The sequence below is a fragment of the Melampsora larici-populina genome (genome assembly GCF_000204055.1).
Source record: "Melampsora larici-populina 98AG31 unplaced genomic scaffold MELLAscaffold_31, whole genome shotgun sequence".
In the NCBI taxonomy this organism is placed as follows: Eukaryota; Fungi; Basidiomycota; class Pucciniomycetes; order Pucciniales; family Melampsoraceae; genus Melampsora; species Melampsora laricis-populina.
Window position 1 is genome coordinate 495,072 of NW_006768795.1, and position 24,469 is coordinate 519,540.

Here is a 24,469-nt window from a genome sequence, read left to right on the forward strand (position 1 = left end):
AATGGCAGCTTCAAAAGACTTCGCTTCGGATGTATCTGCATGCTTAAGAGCATCCACAACGGTCCACCTACTTTGCGGGCCCCCAGCGATGTAGGGGGTCAAAACGCAAAAAAACGCTCCAACGGAGCTCGCACAATCGGGGGTGAGACGTCGGGGGCCTCCAGATTTCCATCCGGACCCCCCACATCTGCGAGGTCTATAGGGGCTCCCAATATCACGTGCCACTGCTTCCACGTGACCGATATAGTCACGTCTCAAACCGCACTCGAAACAAGATGATATGGTACAAGCATACCATATCACTCAATCGAGTTCTGGCCCCTGACTTCAAGTGCACCGCTGTGGACACCTGTTTTTTTGACCCCCTACATCCACAAAATCAGGATCGGGGGTCTGTTCCAGGGCTCGCAAAGTAGGTGGACCGTTGTGGATGCTCTAACATACTCGGAAACAATGGAAAGAGATTGTTTGAAGGCGGAGTAGCTCGGGCGAGGAGGGGAAACCTCTATGATATCGGACGCGGTATCGTGATCTTCCTTAGTGTCTCGTTGAGTTATCGATTCAAATATTTCATCTACAGTTACGGGATACAAAGTTAAAACTGGGATTTTTTTCCCAGTTTCCCAGTTTTCATTTTTGGCTGTGTTTGGAACTTTCCCACGTTCTCTCAGTTTCCCAGTTTGCGCAAACACAGCCAAAAAGTCCGAATTGGGAAACCCGGATTTGTTCCGGGTTTCTAGTTTGTATCCCGTAAGTCCATTGCTCTAATCCACTAGAGTGCTCTCCCTGAGGATTGAGAAGCTCAGCAATCGACATTCGGTTCCGTTGATTAACAAGGTTGAGCTGTTCAAGCTGGTCGAGATCTTCAGCCAACAGAGCCTCGGCTTCAGAATCCAAGACCTTTGAAAGGTTCATGTCGGAGTCTGATTGGAGGCAAGTAGGGCCGTCCTTTACCGATCCATCGGGATTTCGAGGTGAGATGATCCCAGTCTTACGGAAGCAATTCGATATTGTGCTTTCAGTGACACAGAACCAAGCATCTTGAGCCAATTTCATTGCATCGAGTTGATGTATCTTGTAGATTTTGGCAATCGGGACCTCTGAATCATAACGCTTCAGTGAATAGTTGATAAAGTTTGATTGGTAGCGACACTTGAATGTGGCTATTATTCCAGCATCCAAGGGTTGAATATGAGAAGTTAGATTGGGTGCGAAGAATTCTAAACGGATGTTTGTGAGCTTGTACTCGGGAGGCTCTCCATGCCCGCTGAAGTTGTCAACTAGTAGGAGGATGTGTCGTTTTTGAACCGCAAGATCTTGGTCCCACTTCGTTATCCAGCTACTGAACAGCTCAAAAGTCATCCATGCTTTGGTGTTGTTGCGGTAATAAAAACCAAGACTCTCGCCACTTTTCTTGTTGAAGCATGCAGGCTTGTTTGCCTTGCCAATAATGAAAGGTTCAATCTTTTCACCTTCGGCACTAGCAGCAAGGGCGTAAGTCAATCTTCGCTTATCACCTTTAACCCTTGATGTTGGACCAAATGCAAGACCTTTGTCTGGGGGCATGCTAAAACATAAGCAGGTGATTGTTATCAATCAACGTTACACTGTATACATATGTTAAAGAGATAAGATTTGAACCAACCCGTAGAAGAGACCAGTCTCATCCATGTTCCAAATATCTCGTGGATGGTAAAGGTTGGTAATTTCTCGGAGGCGTTGACGCTCGGCAGCAACAGTATTGGGAAGGACGGAGCCTGCTTCTCCGTGCTTTCTTATGTGGCGTAAACCGTTCCGAGTCTTGAATCGAGTGAGCCATCCCTCACTAAGAGCAAGCCAGTCTTGTTCAGAGATTTTGAAGAGTTTAGCGAATTCACACCACTTGGCTCGTATCACATCGCCTGTGATTGTTAAGCCTGCAATGACAGCCTGTTGAACCCAGGCTTGAAGTGCTTCATCAACCTGTGGATGCTCGGCTGTGTTCTTTCGAGATCCAGTGTGACCAGCTCCATGATTCTGTCGAATCTTGTCCTTGTCTCGGACCCATTCTGAAACGAGTGGTTGCTTGATATTCAAATTGGGATAGATTGAAGCAAAGTGACGCGCAGTCTTAGATTGATTGCAACCATTCCGTTCGTACCAATCAAGGACTTCAACTCGCTGAGCCAGAGTTGATTGAGACTTTGTTGATTTATTCTTTTTACTTTTTGGTGGGGTATCTTTGCCTTTACTTTCCTCAGCTACACGTTTCTTGGAGCCTAAAACGTTGAACAACACATCTTTTCAGCAAGTGAACAACTCAATTACAGCTTGAAGGTTACAGCTTACTTGGTTTTTTGGCAATCACTGCTTCCTTTGTCAGATTGAATTTCAAAATCAAAACTTCAAGTCTGTTCAGCTCATCCTTGTTGAATTGACTGGCAGCCTTAGCCACATTTCCTTTGTCTTTGATCTTCCTCAATACAAGTGTTTCATCTATTAAGTTTCCAGCGCAGTCTATGAATCGTTCATCCGCCTCCAACAATTTTTTCCCTTCACTCATAAGTTGCTTGAGAGGCTTGAGTCTTTTGTTGTTCTCTGTTTGTAGGGCATTGAAACCGGTTTCAATATCTGATACGCTGAATTGTGAAAGGTCTTTTGGAAGCATTTTGAGACTGATTAAGCTGAAAAATACACAAGGATGCAGATTTTTTTCATAAATCTTCAGCTTTGGCAAATTTTGGTTATGGCTTTTGACCTCAGGTTTCCCAAAAAAAACTATGGGTTAAGGGAATAGTGGGAGGTATGGGTTTTGGGCCACTTTTCCCCGCCCATAAATTTTATGGACCCAAATTTCTATGGGTTAGCCGGAAGTATGGGATTAGAGGGATATGGGTTTTGAGGGAGTCGACTGTAGCGTATTCCAAAGCATCACCCCAAAATGATTCTGGCAAACCAGACTCAATTAAACAACACCATACTTTTTCTTTCACAGTCCTGTTACATCTTTCAGCTACACCATTCAGTTGTGGCAAATCCAGAGGTCCAGTTGTTTGCTTTATTCCTTTCTCCGCACAGAATGTAGCAAAGTCCTTATTAATGTACTCAGTTCCATTATCAGATCTCAACTCAGCAATAATCCCATTCACTTTTGTTGTCATTTCATTATAAAACAATTTGAATTTTGTCAAAACTTCATCTTTGGATTTCATTAAATAAATTTTTGTGAACCTTGTATAATCGTTGATAAAAGTTACAAAATATTTAAATCCTTTTTGAGTTACAACAGAATACGATGACACATCAGAATGGATAACACTAAGGGGATTTTCAGACCTCCACCCTGCCCAACTCGACATATTACAACGTCTCATCTTGCCCTGAATACAAACCTCACATGAATGCAATTTTTGTAACTCCGCTTCATCAACTTTGATGTTTGATGAACTGAGCTTCTTTTTCAGAGCCGCATAACCAGGATGGTTAAATCTGAGATGCCATAGATGAACGTCAGAAGTCAATAGAGATGTTCTTATCAGCCAATTTTGAAACCAAAAGAAGAGGTTCTGATAACAATATAACGCAAAGTGATTTGATGTCATCGAATTCAGAAAACAGAAGAGATACCAGTCCTTTCAAGATGGCTCTGACATTTGACCCATTAGCAAGACTTATAGTTGTATCATCAGGCTTAGTACGTTTCAGTGCATCAGAGTATGGTGTCATCATCTGAGAGGTTCCAGAGTCTACCAACCAAGCATTACTTCTCACAGCAGAGGCTTTGACTAGTGCTGCCGACAAGATTTCAGAATTAATATCAATTGATTTTTCTGAATCAGATGAGAATTGCAGAGTCGCAGCAGCTTTTGCTTTGGCCACCTTGGATTGTTGAACCTGTTTTTTTGTAGGCTTTGTTTTCGGCACATTAGTTTTCTTTTCAGATTTAAGAATCTCATACTTGTCAAGCTTCAATTTTAGAATTCAACAATCATCAATGATATGACCAGCTTTCAAACAGTGAGAGCAGATGGTTTCCTTCTCTTTAGATTTATCGTTCTTAGCTGAAGATACAATTTCAATGTCTTCAGAAGATATTGACCGTTGAGTTGCTTCTTCACGGAGCACTTTAAGAATTGTCTTAGACAATACAGAGTCACGTTGAAGTAATGGTGCAAGCACCGGTTGCCAATCCAAAGTGAGAGACAGACTTACCGCTGTAGCAAAGATAGTATCAGCGGTAAGAGGTTTTGATGGGGTAACTAGCGCCTTAAACCGTTGGTAGTCAGAAGACATTAAGTCAAGGTGTTCAGTGATCGAACTATCACCCATTTTTGCAGTGACCAGTTTCTTTAGCCAGTACATAATCAAACCAGAAGACCCATCTTGATGCGCTTCACGCAAAGCCCTCCATTGACTTCAAGGATTGTCCTCGTACGGCGAGAGAAACTCGTAGTTGGAAGGATCAACATAGCAAAGAATAAGAGCAGAGACTTTGCATCTATCGTTCTCTTCAGATGCAGGAAGAGGATAGGTCTATACTTCTTTGATAAAATACCCAAAGGAAGAACCTCTGATGATGGTTCCCATAACGAACTGCCATTGATGGCAGTTCAATGCTGGTCCTGGCGCTTCAAGCTTGACAATTCCAGTAGCATCAAGTATTTCATTAGAGTACAAGTGAATAGTGCTCTTCTGTCTAGCCAACAAAGAGGGTGTGGTTGACGACATTGCAGGTAGTTTATCACCCGCAGTTGAGGTAGGAATTGACATGATGGTTTCAGATGAAATAAGATTAACAGTGGTAAACTAGAAGTTTGAACCACTTTAGTTAATTAAGATTTTGTCGGAGATTTTTTACCAAACGATTGAGTTTTTATTGTCTGTATACACAGACGGCCCTTTCCAAAGGCTTTCTAGACGATTTTGGAAGTTTAGATCGATGATTACAATCACTGCAAAACTGGTTTTCCAAGATGAACTTCTTATTGAATCAATGAGGTGGGACTCATAACCTGATGAGAAGGACTTCACAACTGAAAGAATATGTTAGACAATATTGGAAAGGTAAAGAAGAAGTCAACCATTCCAACTAACAAACAACTAATCAGTATAAATAGAACTAATGCTAATACAGTTATAGAGATAATGTTACATAGAATATCATTAGCATACACTATGATTAGACAACAGTAACTATCACAACGTTGACATTCACAACACAAAATGATAGAGAAAAAAGCGGAACGGCAACACCCAAATCCTCCATTTGATAGTACATAACACCAAAACAATGATTAACAACCTCAAAAGCATCAAAAAAACCAACAAAATCCCTCCAATGTAACCTCATGATGTCATTATTAGCATTGTTTGTTGTGATTCAAGCTGTGAATCTGATCAATTGAGGTTGCTAAAGGATGAACAGATCTTCTTATGATGAATACAGGTGATTTTTTCCTAATATTCATAGGTGAAAACCATTTTTGGAATTGCAGGTTTTTGTAAAGTTGGTGAATTTTGAATTACTATAGCTCATTTTGTAGCCCTTGTGATACTGATAATTCATAACCCCAATATGACCCATTTCTGATGTGTAATGAATAGGGAATTGAGCTGTAGAGATCAAGAAAATAAGCTTTTGTCATGTAAATGTTGCTTTACGTGTGTATGTAAGCGCCGAATTTGAAATGCACTCCATTTTCTTTGTTTCCTTAGAGCATCTCCAACGGCACCTTGTAAACGTAACAATACATAGGGTGTATTTTACATTTACAGGGTCAGGTCAAAAAACAACCATCCAACGGTTGCCAGCTTTCTCACATCTGGCCATGTGTGTGAATTTTGTTTTGAGGAATACCAGATATCACATGTCAGCACCTTCATATATGAGGGGATCTTGCAAAAGATGCAACACACAGTATTTGGCATGTTTTAGACATAATGATACCACATTTGTCTAATGATAAATATTATAACCGAAAGAAATTACATATCAAGTGGATAGTCAATGAGATATCATTCAACTTTCAAAAGGGATATCATGCGCTTTTGGAGTTTTTGGCAGGAGCACGACCTTGGGAGTCCCTGCATCATGTGAGCGGTGGAGGTAAATCATTTTAAAGAAAAAATACAGCTTACTGTATGTTTTCAGACAAGCCTGTACGCCTTTTCGCAATCCAGGACCGTTGGAGATGCTCTTATAACTTTTTCACTAATCCTCTGTTATCAATAATTTAAAGCTCACAAGTTATGGAGTGAATGATTCTGCGTGGATTGAGCTATTGCTTGTCCTGATCTGACAAGTTTTGACATATGTAATTAGCTGAAAACCCCCATTTTCGACAAAATTCACACCTCTTTTCCACTTTTCTCATCTAATATTCATTTTCCTTCTATCAAAAGATCATCCATAATCAACTAATTCTTAAGAATAACTATAAAATTGATCTGCAAAACTCTTGGTGCCATAAGTCCCTCAATGACATCACTACACAGGAATCAATCCCATAGTACCATTTCTCAAAATTCCCCCTTTCTTGAATAAATTCTCTCCTACCTTATCAATTCCAATGATCAAGATTGTTGATGACTAAATTGACCTTCATTCTTCACAAAAAAACCTTCTTGAACCTATAACTACCGTAATAATAACCTAAAAACCATTTTTCAATCTCTGTACCTATATTTTTTAATTTCTTATGTATTTCTTTTTCTTTCTTCTTTTGGATAATGTTTAACATGTTTTAAATTGCTGAAATGTAATGTAAATAAGTGATGATTATATAAGAGTGATTTCTAATCAATGAACACTGCAATAAAAATATATGAAAAAACCTGATTTTGCCCTAAAAACTTCAATTCTTCTAATAATGAAATTATTTTTTATTTTTTCCTGATTGCCCATATAAATTGATTACCACAGTTTCCCCAAATTTTGGCCCCAAATTTCAATGGGAAGCGGAGTACCCAGGGTCCGAGCTGCCTGGATGGCTAAGCGGCTGCGCCTGGTGCTGCACACTTTCCTCAATGCTGCGAGCCAGACTTGTTAACACCTCATGAGAAGATCTATTCAACCTTGAAATGATTCAAATGAACAGTTTCACAGCATAGATCATGTCATACATTAGTAATAAATTGATCATCAAATTGTATCAGGGGGATTTTGAGGGATTTTGTCAAAAATGCAAGGTTTTTGAGAGCTATTTACCATTATTAAAAAAGTTTAAAAAAATGCTATATACTATTGATTAAAGTTTTAAGGGCTTTTGTCTCCTGTTTTCTCATCTTGTACATTATTTGAAGTGTTTTTGATCATCATTGAATCACTATATCAGTACTAAGTTCACTAGATGGCCCCTTCACATCAAAGGTGATTTTTGGTGTGTGATAAGACTACAAGTCTTCATTGGAATAACATTCCAAAGAGTGTTGCTTTGTTTTGCTCAAATAAAGTCATACTTTTTGAGATCTTTTAATTGGAATAACACTTGCAGCAATTGTTGGTCTGTTTGTCTTCACAATTACAGGAATAATACTTGAATTAAGTATTGAGAAAATATCTTGGGAGATTTATCTTAGAGAAGTCAGCAGATCTCTGTGTTGATTCTTTCAAAGAGGCAGTCTTTAGGCAACTTCTATTAATTGTTATACTGTTAGATTATCCCTCTTTAAGCTCTTTAAGCTTTTTTTAAGCTTCAAGTTCTGTTGGAAGATGTACATAAGCAACCTGGAGCCACACCAGGAAAGAGTTCTTCTTCTTCACCCTTTCCATTTGCTTTGTATGGGCTCCAGGTATGTCTTTCTCTTTTTGTTAATTTTTCTTTAGATGGTCATATGAAATTGCATCACCCTTCCATTTGATTTACGTGCGCTGTAGTATTTAAAGCTCAACAAGAGCTTTACAACACCTAAGAAGGGATAATCTACTATGTGAGGATAGTAGAAGTTGCCTAAAGACTGCCTTCTTCAAAGAAACCAGCACAAGTGCACTTGCTGGCCACTTTGTGATAACAGAGGAACAGATAAAAAGGCACCAGAGGAATCTTCTCAATACTTTTCTAAGTATTATTCCAGATTTAAGCGCAAAAAAGTCACAAAACGATATCAATTACTAGCAATACTGTTGTAAGTATTATTCCCAAAGAGAGTTATAGTCTTGAACACACATAAATAAATTTCTCCTTGCTTTGAAGGGGAAGATTTCAGTGATCTCAGTACAAATGTAGTGAATAAATGATGATTTATAACACTACAACAAAGGTATAAGATGTAGAAAGGGAAAAATTCCTAAAATCATCAGTGAGTATATATATTGATGTGTGACAACTCCTACAATGGTCAACAGCCTCAAAAAGCCAGTCAATTCCGCCTAAAGAACCCTAAAAACCATATGATGAAGCAATGTAATGATCATGTTACTAATGTATGATGTAATTTACACAGCCAAAAGTGATCAATGATGTAGTTGTATGATGTACAGCACTTCTTATGATGAATACAGGTGTTTTTTCCTTGCTAGCTGAAACCCATTTTGAGGAACTCACATAATTTTTTGGGGCCATTAAACACTTATGTATGTATTATTATCAATGGCACAGCGTGATAGAGAAGAAGGAAAAGAACAAATTAGATGAAAGAGACATTTGTTTGAAGTGGCTACTTTTTTCCCTTAGATTGCTGAGCCTGAAAGGCCAAAATATAAGCCCAAGCATTGGCATATACACCTGATAAATCAATACCAGACTTTAGCCATTCCTGTACACTGACCAGTTTGCTGATTGTTCTCGCTGTCAAAGAGGCTTGTCCGGGCACTGCTATATTGGCTGCAGATGAAAAGGTCCTCTCGCATGGGCAAGAGGTACCAGATACCCCGATATAATTGCAAGCAAGGGTTGCCAGGACAGGGAAGTCCTTTTCATGCTCCTAAAAGTAGCAAAGTCATGTTAGGAATTCAATACAAAAAATTTAGAGTAAAATAAACCCACCTGCCACCAAGCCAGTTTGTTCTGACCTGCAACCATCAAGTGAGCACCATCTATATAGTCTACGTATTTGTTCCGACGTTTATCGCCTTCTGACTGAGACAAAACTTGGGTTGTGAACACATCAAAGAGGGAACAGTCACCAAGAGGAGAACCAGAAGGGGAGGGGGATCAAAGGTTCTCATCTGGAACGGGGTTGGTATCTTCAGGCCATTCCCGTAATGCTTATTCAAAGGCATGATTGAAGATTTCTTTGGCTTGGGCCGCCTTGTCAGGATAGTTCAGGTCAAAGAATTGTAGGCGAAGTCTAGGGTTGAGAATTATCAATAAGATGATTACTTCAGAAGCGGCTGCCTGGGCTTGATAACCCTCGAGCTTGGTGCGCATGACATAAAGCATCCTCTTCAGCTCGGTATCATCACAATTATCCATAAGCTTATCAACTTCCTGAACAACCCGAGAGTATTCAGCAAGGAGTATGCAGCCCGTTGCCTTGTTGCCTTCCATTTGTTTGGTAGCATACAGAAAGATCTGATAAAGGATCAAGTTCAGTTAACAATCAGATCATACTGGAACGAGGAAAGTAAAGTGGAATTACCTGCAGTATAGAGACTAATTCTTCAATAGAATCCCATTCCTCGGGACTGATGTATATACCTTGAAAATATTGAGTTTTTCAATTGGCAAGGAGAATTGCATTGACAACCTACAAGAGCAGATAAAGAAATTCATTCAAGATATTGCTTTGATGGAGGAGTAAAGTTTGGACCTACATCACGTGCGTCACTCAAGCCTTTGAGGTAATCCGCGTCAATATTCCATCGGACTCCCCATCCAGAGATGAGGGATTGGCCCTGATAATCCATATGTTTTGCTTTTCCTAAGAACTCCTGATGTCTTGCTGAACTGCCGGTACATAACCCATTGAACTGTTTGGCCTACAATTAGAAACAATAAGCTGTTCATTCTTCCTAGCAAGATGGGAATAAAGAAAGAAAACATAAAGAAAGAAAACATACTTTACGAACAGCTCAAGCCACATTGGAAAGAGCAAGATCATCTTTGAAATCAGAGCCACAATCCGAAGCATTTTTGTCTGGTATACTGCCTACTGCAGGATGCTGAATCAAATCACTGTTGTCGTCCTGCTCATCTTCAGATGATTCCAATGCAACATCTTCTTCCCCGTTGTTCACGGTCACAGTAGGCATAGGTAAGGTGACGCCGGGCTGGGTTGTTGGCTTGATATGGCCAGCTCGCATGCCAAGTGACTTGAGCCCTGCTTTGACCACAAGACAAACCTTGTGAGTGTAGCACTTTAACTGGCACTGCAGACATTATTCGGGTTCCCCAAGTGGGCAGGGAAAAATGATTGGGAGTATGATTTGTCATAAAATGGTCTATCACTCCACACCTGAGCCATAACACCCACACTACATATGTGTAGCAGGCTCAGTGAATATGTGGTTATCATGTACATACAGTTCTGCTCAGTTATCTGCTCATCAGGACAAGTTATTCATATGTAATACATGCTGTAACTTCTTTCAGATTGAAAAAAGCTTCCAAAAGATTGACTACATACACTGACTCAATGTTTTGGTGTGATCTCATCAACTCAACTGCATGTAACACACTTTCTGTTACTAAGACATAGCTTCAACAATATTGCCTGAGCAGCTACAGAATTATATGTAGTGAATTTTTGGGAAAAAAATTTCAAAGTCGAAAAAGTTACATGTGGTATAACATGTGATTTATTTATTCTGATGGGCAAAAAACTGAGCAGACCTGTATGTACATGATAGACAACTATTGACTTAGCTTGCTGCACATATGTAGTGTGGGTGAAATGGCCCAGGTGTGCAGTATTAGATTCTTTTATGAAAAACTGTACTATTAATCATTTTCCTCTGCCAAATTGGGGAAGTTGAATGATGTTTACAGTGCTGGTTAGTTGGATCCCAATCGACGATTTCATCGGCTTCCCTGAACATGTCTGAAAGTTCTTGGGCCATGGTATTGTTCAAGCTGGCTGAGTCAGTCGTCTGACTCAACATGTGAAAACCAATTTCATGTCAGCTCAGACGGATTGATCTCAGTTGGCAAGATATATGAATGAAACAGGCCAGAGAGAAAGGAAAAAGATTTTTGAAAAGTACTTGTCTTTCATGAAGCCCGTTAGATATCAAGAATCTACCAACTGGCTGAGCTAGGAGGCGTCCTGCATGATGCCATGTTACGAGCTTGAGGGTTGGGTGCTCAACTGAGGACCCAAGGCTCATGCTAAGTGGGTAAGGGATGATTGGTAATGTTTGATAATTATCTTTTTATATTTCAATTATAAGGTAATTACAAGAAATATATGAAAGATAGAGAAAGAGGAAAGGGGGACTGGTCTGTTTGGACAAACCCAGACAGACTACAGTTAAATGACTCCTTGAAAGTGTTAAGGCTGAGGTGGCTGTGGCACCGTAAGTGGCCAGGAAGTCTGCCTAGGCTCACCTGTTTCTCGGTTTGGACCAGTTGGAAGTCGCAGGAAGTTTTGGACAAAACAGGTTTCATTCTATCTCTAGCATCATTTTTTGTTACGCCTTGTCAAAACTTGTTCCATATAAATTGTTCTTTGTTCTTCCTACAAATTGTGTTTTCTTCTCCATTGTCACAATCTTATTTGTTTCGGTAGATTATTCACTAACACTAGTTCAACTAGGTAGAGAGAGGTAGAGCTTATTTTTCTCATATGCAATTGTCACAATCTTATAAACTTAGCAAAGTCCCACGCTCGCGCATCCTTGCAAGGCGTCAAGCGAGGGACTTATGCCAAACTTGCACAAACTCATTGCTCAGGGTTTGATCCTTTTGCAGGAGAGCACATTCAAAGCCCTCTACAGCCTTTTCCTTCAAGTAACGGTTCCCTGGACCCAAGAAAGAAAATGTGCGCTGTTCTTTTCCACACATTGTACATGTTTTTTTCCCGAGGAAGTTGCTCCCCTCCTTCCTTAAATTTATCTCGAAGTTTCTAACAATTTATATGTAGATGTAACATGTGTGAGTTTTATGTAGGTGGACTGCGGTGGAAAAAACATGACAAAACTCGCTGCCAAACCTGTGTATTTTTTAAGGAATTGCTAAACAACACTACGCTCGGTCGATCCTTCCAAAGAATATATCAATTCGTATCCTCAAGCGTACTAATGGCCATGTCCTTTTTCTAGAGCGCTCTTACAAAGGGCTATACTCACAATTGGTTGTGAAGTCCAGCCGAGCTTGACTTTAACTCACTTACTCCGACAAAACGGCAAAAACTAAGTGACTCAAACTTAACTAAAGTGACTTAGCACTCGCAGCAGTTTTACATGTTACAGCTCAGAGTTTTTAAAAAACTTTAGATGATTTTTGAGGAAGGAGGGGAGCAACTTCCTCGGGAAAAAAAACATGTACAATGTGTGGAAAAGAACAGCGCACATTTTTTTTCTTGGGTCCAGGGAACCGTTACTTGTAGGAAAAGGCTGTAGGGGGCTTTGAAGGTGCTCTCCTGCAAAAGGATCAAACCCTGAGCAATGAGTTTGTACGAGTTTGGCATAAGTCCCTTGCTCGACGCCTCGCAAGGATGCACAAGTGTGGGACTTTGCTAAGTTTAACAATCTTATTTGTTTTGGTAGATTATTCACTAACACTAGTTCAACTAGTTTGTGTTTCATCTGTCTTTGTCCCAACAAAAAGGAGAGTTTAATTGAACAAATATGACACAAAATCTTACAACAGCTGTATATACATATTTTGTTAAATATATTCTTGAGACAACTACTTCCATCACAACCTAATTCCAATGATGATAAGTAAAAACATATTTTTATCCATTAGATTTGCAGCTAACCATGATTTGTAATATTGGAAAACTGTTTGAAATCAATAACATAATTCACAACATATTTGAAATTGCTACAGTTATCATCTTGTCTATCCTTCACACCCTCAACACCTGCTTCCAACAAGTTCAATGTGTCACTGTGTTGTTTTACAGTTGTTCTCAGAAATGTTGGAAAAATCCAACATCTCCAGCTGAGTGTTGTGGTCACATGACTCGGGCACGACTGCGGCACAGACATCACGTGCCAAAGACAACAAAACCTCTCCTGTTTGCTCCAAGATTCCACATCAACATTGTGGAATCCTTGCTATTTTCATACTTATGCGTTTTTGTTTATCTTGTTCTCTACTATAGGTAAATCAACATTGTGGAATCCTTGCTATTTTCATACTTATGCGTTTTTGTTTATCTTGTTCTCTACTATAGGTTATGAGCCTGCGCTCACGGTTCGACTCAATCCTGAATGAACACAAGGAGTAGGGACTACGCAGCGAACCCCAGATCTCCACCTAAACGAAAGAGACGTAATCAACGCAAAACGAATACATTACCTGAAATAAGCACGAACAGTGAAAATCCACATACATCTTCCCCATATTTCTCTTACAATCTTTCCGCTCTACCTCCATTACCACCATCCCTGTTAAACTTTAACTTAACGGAATTGCCTAATCTTCCTGATTCACCCTCACTCACACCAACTCAGTCTCCACCGTGTGAAGAACTATCTTTCCAAACTATGTCATTGAAATCTAAAACATCACCAATTGATCCTGCATCTCCGGATCTCACTACGTTACATCACCTACCAGAGTCAACAACGCCCAAATCGGAGTTAGTTGAAACTTTATCTAAACTACAATTACGAGATACAGCACTTGTATCTACCTACTCTGTTGATCGCACTACGAAACCATACCCAACGCTATCTGAAAGATTCTTCACGTCCGACCAGAAGATCTTCGAACGAAATCCCAAAATATTCCCAAAGAGATACTTCATACATAACGTATACAACAAGATGTCTGAATCGAAATCAACCGATTCACCAACTACGACTACGACGAAACCTGCTGCCACTCTGACAACTCAAGACATAACTGAAGCGAAGGAGAATTTAGGAAATTAAATTAAATTTGATCACCTAAACGCCAACGGATCAAACTTTGTGGAATGGAAGAAGAACACCGCAAGAGCCATCAAGGCGTTAATCGGAATCAAGAACTACTGGGATTGTCAGCCTTTGACTAAAAACTTAGAGCAAGTAGTATAGAAAAAGGGTGAATGGTACTTACGAAATGTAAATTTCAAGCTATAAGCTTGTAAATTGATTTTTCGATTCTTCGCGTAAGTGATTGGTTCTTATGAGTTAACTCGTTTCAGAATGACAACTCTATAATTTGTACTGGCTAAAGTGGATACCTAAGTAAACTGGCTTTAGCTTTGCTTTAGCAAAAATGTTGAACAAAAGTATTCAATCAAAGAAAAATAGTTGTAAAGGACTACAGTCGGATAAATGTAATTTAAACGATCTTTGTAGTTCCTTGAATTTAGAAGAGAGATAGAGATAAAAAGAGAAAAGAGACAATAACTAGAATCAGTGGTGCTTTAAAGAGTCTAACGATAAGAGATCTAAGATAGCAAAAACTGGTTGTTAGTAAATTGTAGGAAGAAAAGGTGGTGACTCGATGATCTTCACAAATAACTGTTCCTTAGTAATAAAGAGAAGATATTTGATAGATGAATTTTTAGTAAGTTGTGAATGCGGTGAGTCTCTCTCTTTTTCGGAAAGATAGACTCGTATTTAAGTGGTTCTGTTTTGCTTTCTTCGTTTGCTTGGTCAAGGATCAAATCAGCCTTGTTCGTAGTTCTGTTTTAATTAAACCCTTATCTTCGATAAGGGCTGGGTATTGGTTGTCTTGGTTCTAGATTGGACTGGTTCAGGGTTCTTGTGCTTCAGCCTTCTTTGGTTCGCTAGGGTAATAACTTGTGTAACCAAGTTCTAAATTGGCTAAGGGTTCATTTTATTATCAAATGTGGTACGCTCTTGATACTAGAGTGAGAGAGGTGTGTTTTAATTTGTATTTTAATATGTATATAATATTTTATGTGGTTTCTTAAGGATGGTTATGTTAGGATTGCTTTGTCAGATAATACGTATTCTGCTCTGCAGAACTACTCATAGTTGACAGGGATGTTGACCTGCCGGTTTCTACATACTTAGATAGAAAACGAGACGCTTTAGCGACCAGTGTGATCAATAACACAATCCACATGAACTTGAAAAATGTCACTGACGACTCTGACACCGCGTACAAAGCAATGGAAGCACTCCAAAATCACTTTCGAAAAGGAGGTCGCACAGCTCAATTTGCCCTTTTCACTCAATTAATGAACTTGAGATTAGACTTAGCTGAGACTGAAATGATCAATCACATGTCCACTGTCAACTCTATCATATCGGAAATCGAATCCACAGGTTTTATATGGAACTCAGAGTCGATAAAAGGTTTATTTTATCAGATCGTCATGCCGCCTGAAATGACCAAAGAAATAAATAAAGACCTTGATAATAAGTACGACAAGAACAATCCTAATTATAAATTGAAAGATATCAAGTCAGCTATTCAGATTTATTTAGCGCGTGAAAGAACTGCATCAGAAACGATTGTGATTAACAACCTCAGCACTCAGATGGAAACTATGTCGATGAGCACCACGCCAAGGAGTTTTAATCAAACTAGACAATTTACCCCAGCTAGATCGTCAGGAAACAATTATCAAGCTTCCCCCACGTCACGTTTCACTTCTCCTTGCCCAGCACCGAAAATCGATCCGATCAGATGGCAAAGGGGACCTTCAGCATGGAGCAGAAACGAGAATGATCGCAAAAACTCATCAAACGTACCTCTCGACATACCAAGCAGTGCTGTTGGGGGTGTGAGGTCTGGATTACTTCAATGTTTCATCTGTGGGAATTTTGGTCACGTCTATAGTACCGGAGGTTGTAAATCATACGATGGAAATGGAGATCGTACTGGAGCTCATTGGAGAGACTGGAGGAAAGTCAGTAATGGTCAATGGTATAGCTTGAATGCATTATTCCCGAATAAGTACAGTCTTCCAGTAAATCAAAGATCGTCATCACTCCGCCCCAACGCTAGCTCAATAGAAGTCACAAACACTGAAAGTCAACCACGAATTGAGGCATCAGCTGTGGATCTCGACTGGTCTTCGGAGGGTTTTGGTCTCACCAATGGTGACAGTGAAGTTCCCACTGAGTATTTATTTGATGGTGGCGCTACCGATGCTGTAAGCAACGATCGCACGTCATTAAAGAACTACCACCACTTACCCAACCTGCTCCCTATCAAGACAGCAGCTAATGACTCTAATGCTGTTATAGTAGGTAAAGGCGATCTTGAAATTTTAACAGAAGACGGTGAAGTTGCGGTCATCAAAGATGTCTATTATTGCCCGAAAGCGACGACTATGATCATCTCACCCGGAGCGTTATTAGCAAGTGGAGCAAAAATCTCAATGAAAGAAGATAATAACTATCAAATAAAATCAAAAAATGGAAAGGTCTTATATGCTGTACATAAAAACAGAAGATGGTTTATTCAATCAAGAAAATTTAAAAAATCAAATTGTACTCCCTCTGCTTTGTCTCATTCAGTATGCGCAATGAAATCATCTCACAAATTATCCCAAATGTGGCATGGACGCCTAGGTCACGTGTCTTTGAAGAGAATTAAGAGACTATTCAAAAACCATGATGAATATGGATTTCCGGATCTGAAACACTCGGAGGTAACTTGTGAGGATTGCCTAAAGAGTAAGAGCATACGTCACAGAACATTAGGCAGTACTAACAGAGAACCTAGGGTGATGGAAATCCTTGTGACTGATGTTGCAGGACCCTTCACACCGTGCTTAACAGGTGAACAACTTATGGTGACATTCCGAGACGTAGCATCAACGTTTTCAGAAGTATGCATAATCAAGCACAAATCAGAAGTACATCAAAGATTAATAAACACAATCAAGAAGTGGGAAAGAATGACGGACATGAAAATTAAAACTGTAAGATCAGATCATGGAGGAGAATACATTGGTGCAAACTTGAGCAAATGGCTGAAAGAAAATGGAATAAATCATGAATTTTCTAATCCTTATGAACCAGAACAAAACGGGAATGCTGAAAGACTCAACAGAACTCTTGGAGAAATGGCCCGAACGTTGTTATCAGCAAGTAAACTATCAAACAAATTCTGGAATTACGCTTACATGACCGCGGCATATATTCACAACCGACTACCGAATTCAATCACAGGTAACAAGACTCCTTTCGAGCTACTTTACAATAGAAAACCCCAGCTAGACATTCTTAGATCATTCGGGAGTGTAGCATTCATACACATTCACCAAGGACAACGACAACCAGGCAAATTAGAAGACAGAGCTCAAAAATGTGTGATGATTGGTTATGTTGAAGGTGGAAAAGGTTGGCTCTTCTACGATGAAGTTTCAAAGACTGTATTCCCTTCAGCAATAGCTCAATTCCCGTACGAAGTCGAATCATTGCCAACAAAGTCAGATGAAGAGATTACATCGTCCAATTCATTAAATAAAATCCTGAATCAAAACGTGAACAAGAAAGGAAGCATTCAGCATATCATCAATGCACTTAAACTAGGAGACTTTGTAGAAGAAATCAAGATTGATAAACAAGATGCGGCGGCAAGTCACGCGTTAAGCGGTGAAGATTATCTCAAAATTCTCAAGCCACCACGTTCTTTCGCAGAGGCTATGAGATCAAATGAATCAGGTAGATGGAAAGAAGCATGCGACAACGAAATGAACATGATGAATAAAATGAAAGTGTGGAAAGTGGTGGATAAGAAGGAAGGTTTGGTACCACTTGATTTGAAGTGGGTGTTTGCGTATAAAAAAGTAGATGATGAAGGAAATACGATCAAATTCAAGGCTAGATTAGTGGCAAAAGGCTTTCGTCAACAGGAAGGCATTGACTATACGGAAACTTTCGCACCAACGGCGACGTTTGCTGGTCTATGAATCTTACTCACAGTGGCTGCTTATCAGAATTGGCCCGTAAACTCATTTGATATCACATCAGCGTATCTCCATAGTGATATAGACTCACTCATTTATTTCTCAATTCCAACAGGTTACATGTGTGAAGCACGTAAGAAGAACCAAGTCTTAGAAGCACTGAAGGCATTATATGGACCTAAACAAGGAGCAAGATGCTGGTGGAAACACATCCACAAGATTCTTACTGAGATGGGATTCAAAAGTAGCCAATATGACCAATCACTTTATATTTACCGTAGAGGAAATGACACCTGTATAATTGTAAGGTTCGTGAGAACCTTCACTGAGGGTCCGGATAAGTTTCCGGCTCGACTTCTCGAGAGAGCACTTAACTAGGAACTTCGTTATCTCATTTGATATCACATCAGCGTATCTCCATAGTGATATAGACTCACTCATTTATTTCTCAATTCCAACAGGTTACATGTGTGAAGCACGTAAGAAGAACCAAGTCTTAGAAGCACTGAAGGCATTATATGGACCTAAACAAGGAGCAAGATGCTGGTGGAAACACATCCACAAGATTCTTACTGAGATGGGATTCAAAAGTAGCCAATATGACCAATCACTTTATATTTACCGTAGAGGAAATGACACCTGTATAATCTGGTTACACAGTGACGACGGATGTGTCACCGGAAGCTCAACCGAACTCCTTCGAGAAATTCATAATCAGCTGAAGGAGAAACTACTCATTAAATGGGATACGTCATTAGATCAAATTGTCGGAGTGAATGTCCAGAGGAATGAGGATGGCAGTTTCACCCTATCTCAACCAGGACTAACTAAGAAGATAATCAAGTCCTTTTTACCAGACGAGAAATCAGCAAAAACACCGATGAACCTTCAAAAAAACCCTATGACACCAACTGAAGAAGAAGAAAAATTTGGCTCAGAAAAGTACCTATCTGCCATAGGAAGCCTCAACTACCTCTCAGTCGCGACACGACCGGACATAACATACGCCGTCAATTACTTAGCCCGTTTCTCATCTGACCCTAGAAGACAACATTGGAATGCCATCGAGCACCTAATTAGGTACGTAAACACCAATGGTGTCCAAAAGCTTAAAAATAAACCGATAAGATCTAAAGTCGATACGCCAATACACACCTACGTTGACGCTAATTGGGGAGGAGAAGGTGCACGATCATCACATGGCTTTATAACTTACTTTCTGAACTGTCCAATCTCGTGGACATCAAAGAGGCAGACGTGCGTTGCTTCTTCAACGTGTCATGCGGAGTACATGGCAATGGGGACGGCGTGTCGAGACGCTGTGTGGATAAGGAATCTCATTGAGGATATCACAGGAAACGGCAACGTAGTAAACATGCATTGTGATAACACGTCTGCAATCCACATTGCAAGTGATAATTCTTCAAATAAGAGAACGAGACATACTGATCGCGAATTCCACTACATTAACGAGCAAGTCTACAAAGGTCGAGTCTTTCTTCATTGGATTGACACAAAATCTCAACGAGCCGACATCTTAACAAAACCACTTGGACCAACACTGCATGACCTAGCTCTAAAAAATCTCAGACTCACTCGATGAAAATCACTAGTAGAAGAATTCATGAATCATCTTTATGTCAGATTATCCACGTCTCAAATTTTATCAACGTTTCTGGTGGAACCGATTCCGTAGACAGAGGTCGACTATACCAGTTTAACTGGGTGAATGTGGTTTTTGTCTCGGGGGAAAGAATTCCAGATAACGCGAATTTTCTTAAAATTCAATATCCAATTATCAAAAATAAATCAATCAAAAAAAGTAGATCAAAGAATGGAAGGAGAGAGAGAGTTTTTTATTTTTTATTTTTTATTTTGATTCTGCGCGCGTAGATATGTTTCTTTAGTGTTATTATTGTGTGTGTTTTGTCTCATTTTATATTGTTTCTTTACTTGTGATTTTGTTTTATTTCTCTGATGGATGTCTGTGACTTGTCGTGGGGGGGGTGTTGTGGTCACATGACTCGGGCACGACTGCGGCACAGACATCACGTGCCAAAGTCAACAAAACCTCTCCTGTTTGCTCCAAGATTCCACATCAACATTGTGGAATCCTTGCTATTTTCATACTTATGCGTTTTTGTTTATCTTGTTCTCTACTATAGGTAAATCAAAATTGTGGAATCCTTGCTATTTTCATACTTATGCGTTTTTGTTTATCTTGTTCTCTACTATACTGAGGTCGTGGTCCCGAGGAGGTGACTTTTTCATGACATGTGTCACGGAAAAGTCATGGCAGCTGTCGAGTGGAGATCAGTGTCCCTTTCACCAACCTCAACTCCCTTGTGTCCTCTCCATGCCATCCTTCCTCTGATCCTCAGCTCGTGTTACAATCCCTTAACCATGAAATCATACGTTGTCACCATTTTTCTGAAGAGATCGGTCCGTTAGCCTGGCCATTGGCAAGATAGGTGTGTGGTCATCGAGGTATGATGGAAAGTAAACAAATTTTCATCTTGAGATACCTGTCAAAATCAAAGTTTTTGTCAGTGTTTGTACACTACGGGTCAATGGTTGACAGGGGAGGATGTCCATTCTTCATCCTCCCCAAGGACATCGCGCGGATGACTGCAAGATATCCTCGCGATGTCTTTTGGGTTCTGGCTGTCAACAATTTGAGTCCGGTTGACACATAAGACAGAACCCTGAGACGAGTCCCACGGCTTGCTCAGACCTTGACAGTGGTCTGAGATTGAAAGAAAGTTTTGTTGAAGGGCTTCTCATAAGAGGAACTCGTGCGTTGGCTTCTTCCTCTTTCTCCCCCTTCACAAATTTCAAACTTGATCATTTTTGTACCCTCAGATCTTCTCATCAACCTTTGCTGTTCGGCCTCGTTTGGCCTCGTTCTATGGCCATGTTTGTTCCTTCATATTCTACAAATTTGTCCCCTTCATCTTACTATACACTTCACAAGTCAATCCAACACTTATGAGCAGGTCTCTTGGTTCATCCTTTTATATTTACAATCCCTCAATCATCTCTTTTATACAATTCTCAACTCGATTTTTTTTGGTTATTGTTTTTTTCCTTTTTTCAACTGTTTGTACTCTTCTTGTTGATGATCCAATGGATGAAATTACGAACTCATCCTTGCTTACTATTTATCAATGTAACCAATTGCCCCAAATCGAGAACTACAATAGGTCGCACTGGGCTGGGCTTCCTGCACCCAGAACCCAATTCAAAGCGGTCCAAACCATTTGAACTACATATTTGAATGCGTTTTGGCAATTGAATCAGGTCTCTCAGCGTCGCGCGGAACCTAAAGCAAGGATATCGCGCCGATGTCCTTGCTCTCATCCGCGCGACCTCCTCTGTGAGGATAATCAACGGAGATCGGGCAGATCTCCGTTGGATGTCGCAAGACAGGACATCCACCGGATGTCCTGATTGGACCGTAGTGTATCTGCGTGTCACTGCTCAGCGCACGGACCCCGAGCTCAGCTCGAGATTTTGCGTTTTTCCAACATTTCTGAGAACGACTGTAACAGTTTCAGTACTAGTAGCCCAGCCAGGCCCAGCCAGGTTTACCATTTGAGTACCTGGGGTCACATCTAAACTTATCCAAGTCCCGCGCTGCTTCTCTAGTGTGCGAGGAGCACCATGGGAATTGGATAAATACAGTCAACTCTGAAATAACCCATACCCCTTGTAACACATACTCTGGCCTAACCCATGCTTTTTTTGGTCCATAATTTCCACTTTTTAGCCCAGAAGACCATTGTGATAACACATACTCTATGAAAACCCATACCTTTTGGGTTCCATAAAAAGGTATGGGTTATTTCAGAGACAACTGTATACATAGGTGACATCCCACTGCCACACGAGGTGGTTCACAACATATTCAAAATTGTTACAGTTACATATCATCTTGTCTATCATTCACACCCTCAACACCTGCTTCCGGCAAGTTCAATGTGTCACTGTGTTGTTTTAACAGTTTCAGTACTAGCAGCCCAGCCAGGCCCAGCCAGATTTATCATTTGAGTACTTACCTGGGGTGACATCTAAACTTATCCAAGTCCCGCGCTGCTTCTCTAGCGTGCGAGGAGCACCATGGGAATTGAATAAGTATAGGTGAGACATCCCACTGCCACACGAGGTGGCAATTTCCTGCGAAGTCGTGTGACGATACTCCCGAGTTCCGACGCGGCCATCGAGAACGGAGATACATAACAATACCGCGGTAGACCGCGGTTATAGTTATACAAATATGGTGTCACATTCTATTGATTTGACATACTCATGACTAATGTCAAATCGCAATATTTACAAAATACAGTCAAACCGGAAAAGCTTGACCGATTTTGCCCGCAAAACTCGAGCAAATTGGCGGGGAATTGGTGGCAAGCTTTTCCGGTTTGACTGTAACACAGGTTCCTTGCCTGTGAGAGATGTCCGATACAAACTAAACTCAACAAAGTCCCACGCTGCGTCTCGCACGCTTCGAGCGCAGGAGTTTAGATAGGACCCAGGAATGCGCCTACAGAGGTATCTGATGAAACCTGTTTTTCAGTTTTTGGGCTCTACACAACACACCACTCCTTGTCTCAAGGTCCAGAGCACTTCAAAAGATGTGCATGGACTAGGGCTATCAAATGAGCCTACTCCCAGCCTCTCAACTCCCCTCACTTTCGCGCAAAATCGATTGGCGCAATTTTTTTTCGTGCCTCCAAGGCCTGATTCCGACGTTTGATTTTAAGGCTCTTTTTGACCGTTACATCCCATTATCTCAGGCAGTATTGGTGCTATGAGGCTGAAAGCTAGCTTAAACGAAAGCCTTTAATGTCACGCACATTTTGCACTACTGTAGGTGCTGTGAATGTGTCGTTTAGTGCCCTAAAAACCCGCCAACAAAACGTCGGAATTTACATCAGATACCTCTGTAGGCGCATTCCTGGGTCCTGTTTAGATACAAACCAAGGAATTCCTCCAGGGACTCAGTTGAGTTTTTGTAACAGCGTGGAGCTTTGATATGCTGGGATGTGAAAACCTTCGAGCTATCACGACAGATCACGACACAATTTCAACAGAGACTCAAAATAACTTGGAATAAATATCAAGAATAGCATCTCAATTTGAAATGGAAATGCCAGGAGTACCTCAGCAGGATCCTATAAAGCTGCTCTGTTTCTCGACCATCCAGGACCATTCTTCACTCCAAATTCACATTACGTCTACTAAACAATACCTGTACCATTTCCATTCGCATTTCGCTTTATAAATTGTTCATCATGAGGCTCTTCTTGTTCTGCTTATTAGCATCGTACGTCGTATACTTTGATATATCGCCTGCCGAAGTCACAGCCAGCGGCGCTCACTTCTGCACCCCAGACTATTGTGGTGACGTCTCCGACCCGAATGTCGACAACTCAATCGTGCCCTTATGCTCTACAGAATTGGGTAGCGGGGAGCTCGACCCAAGTCAAAAATATTCACTGAACAAGGGTTAGTGGATCCATTGATATGGAAAGATCATTCTGCCTGCGTGTCATCATCTTCTGTCTATTGCTGATATTGTGATGGTCACAATCTCTGATAGGTGTCTTGGCATGGAACGATTGGTCTCATGCCGGTGACCACTGTGACGCCGCAACGGAAGGCAGTCTTTTTTGTTGTCCAACTTGGGTGAGCACTGGAAATTTGCCTCGCAATCAGATTCAACCTTTCCTCCTTTCTATAACTTTCCATAAATCATCCTGACTCCTTACATTTTCTTGCAATTCCAGGACCTTGTGGGAACTTTTGATTATACAGGCAGCGATTGCACTTTCATTAGGGTGGGCTGGGCGGACGTTCCCGGTGTAAAAGAGGAGGGCGATTCAGACTGTGAGCCCTACTCATCAGGTGGCTCAGGCAAGCACAAAAAGAAGAAAGGTCAATAAGGGAAGAGAAACTCACACCGCAAGTAAGCTTTGCCAAAGTCAGTCGGACAAGAAATCCCAAAGGCTCTTGCTTTTCATATACATACACCAAATCTTCAATTCAATCCTTGTTTCTACGCTCTTTGAATTCACACTTCTTGATGCAAATTTGGATAGCAATTAACTATATGTGTAGTCGTGTCATTGGCCTCTTTGTGTTTTCTTTGTCAGTACATACCTGTCCAGTTGGAGTTTACGTTGATGTCTTTTGTACGAAAGAACGAGTCCGTCTATTAGTCCATTGTTGTTTCGAATCAAATATCTTCTTGGTGTAAGTTGTCGCGACTTTTATGAGAGTAACCCAGTTGAGCCATATCATAGGGGGAATGAAGGTTGTTGCACGACCATAATAAAGGACGTTTGAAAGGTTTGAAGCCCACTGAATCTGGATTGTAAGTAGTGGCGGAGTTTTATCATGAAAATTTTACCTGGGGTTTGGTTATCGAAAAGGCCACACGGGTGAAGGAAGTTCAAGTACGCAAAACGGCAGGAGCTTCATTTGAGTTCTGCTTAGAAAACACTCAACCAACTCTTGAGAAAGTGGGACTACAATGAAAGTAAAGGTATGGCCT

At 40.6% G+C, this 24,469-nt stretch overlaps 3 protein-coding genes across 3 annotated transcripts; all 3 read left to right on the top strand.

Annotated features, from left to right (window-relative positions):
* Nucleotides 1-13,297: 13,297 nt before the first annotated feature.
* Nucleotides 13,298-13,963, top strand: MELLADRAFT_108698 (uncharacterized protein; the record flags this gene model as incomplete). Its single annotated transcript, XM_007412484.1, has 1 exon — nucleotides 13,298-13,963. One exon carries the CDS (start codon nucleotides 13,298-13,300, stop codon nucleotides 13,961-13,963), a length of 666 nt encoding a protein of 221 aa, XP_007412546.1.
* A 1,412-nt stretch (nucleotides 13,964-15,375) lies between these two features.
* MELLADRAFT_108699 (uncharacterized protein) lies at nucleotides 15,376-15,928 on the top strand (the record flags this gene model as incomplete). The annotated part of the gene is made up of 2 exons (XM_007412485.1): nucleotides 15,376-15,772; nucleotides 15,831-15,928. The coding sequence occupies 2 exons, from the start codon at nucleotides 15,376-15,378 to the stop codon at nucleotides 15,926-15,928; spliced, it is 495 nt and encodes a 164-aa protein (XP_007412547.1).
* A 7,279-nt stretch (nucleotides 15,929-23,207) lies between these two features.
* MELLADRAFT_108700 (uncharacterized protein) lies at nucleotides 23,208-24,452 on the top strand (the record flags this gene model as incomplete). The annotated part of the gene is made up of 4 exons (XM_007412486.1): nucleotides 23,208-23,421; nucleotides 23,516-23,601; nucleotides 23,703-23,802; nucleotides 24,298-24,452. 4 exons carry the CDS (start codon nucleotides 23,208-23,210, stop codon nucleotides 24,450-24,452), a joined length of 555 nt encoding a protein of 184 aa, XP_007412548.1.
* Nucleotides 24,453-24,469: the final 17 nt, after the last annotated feature.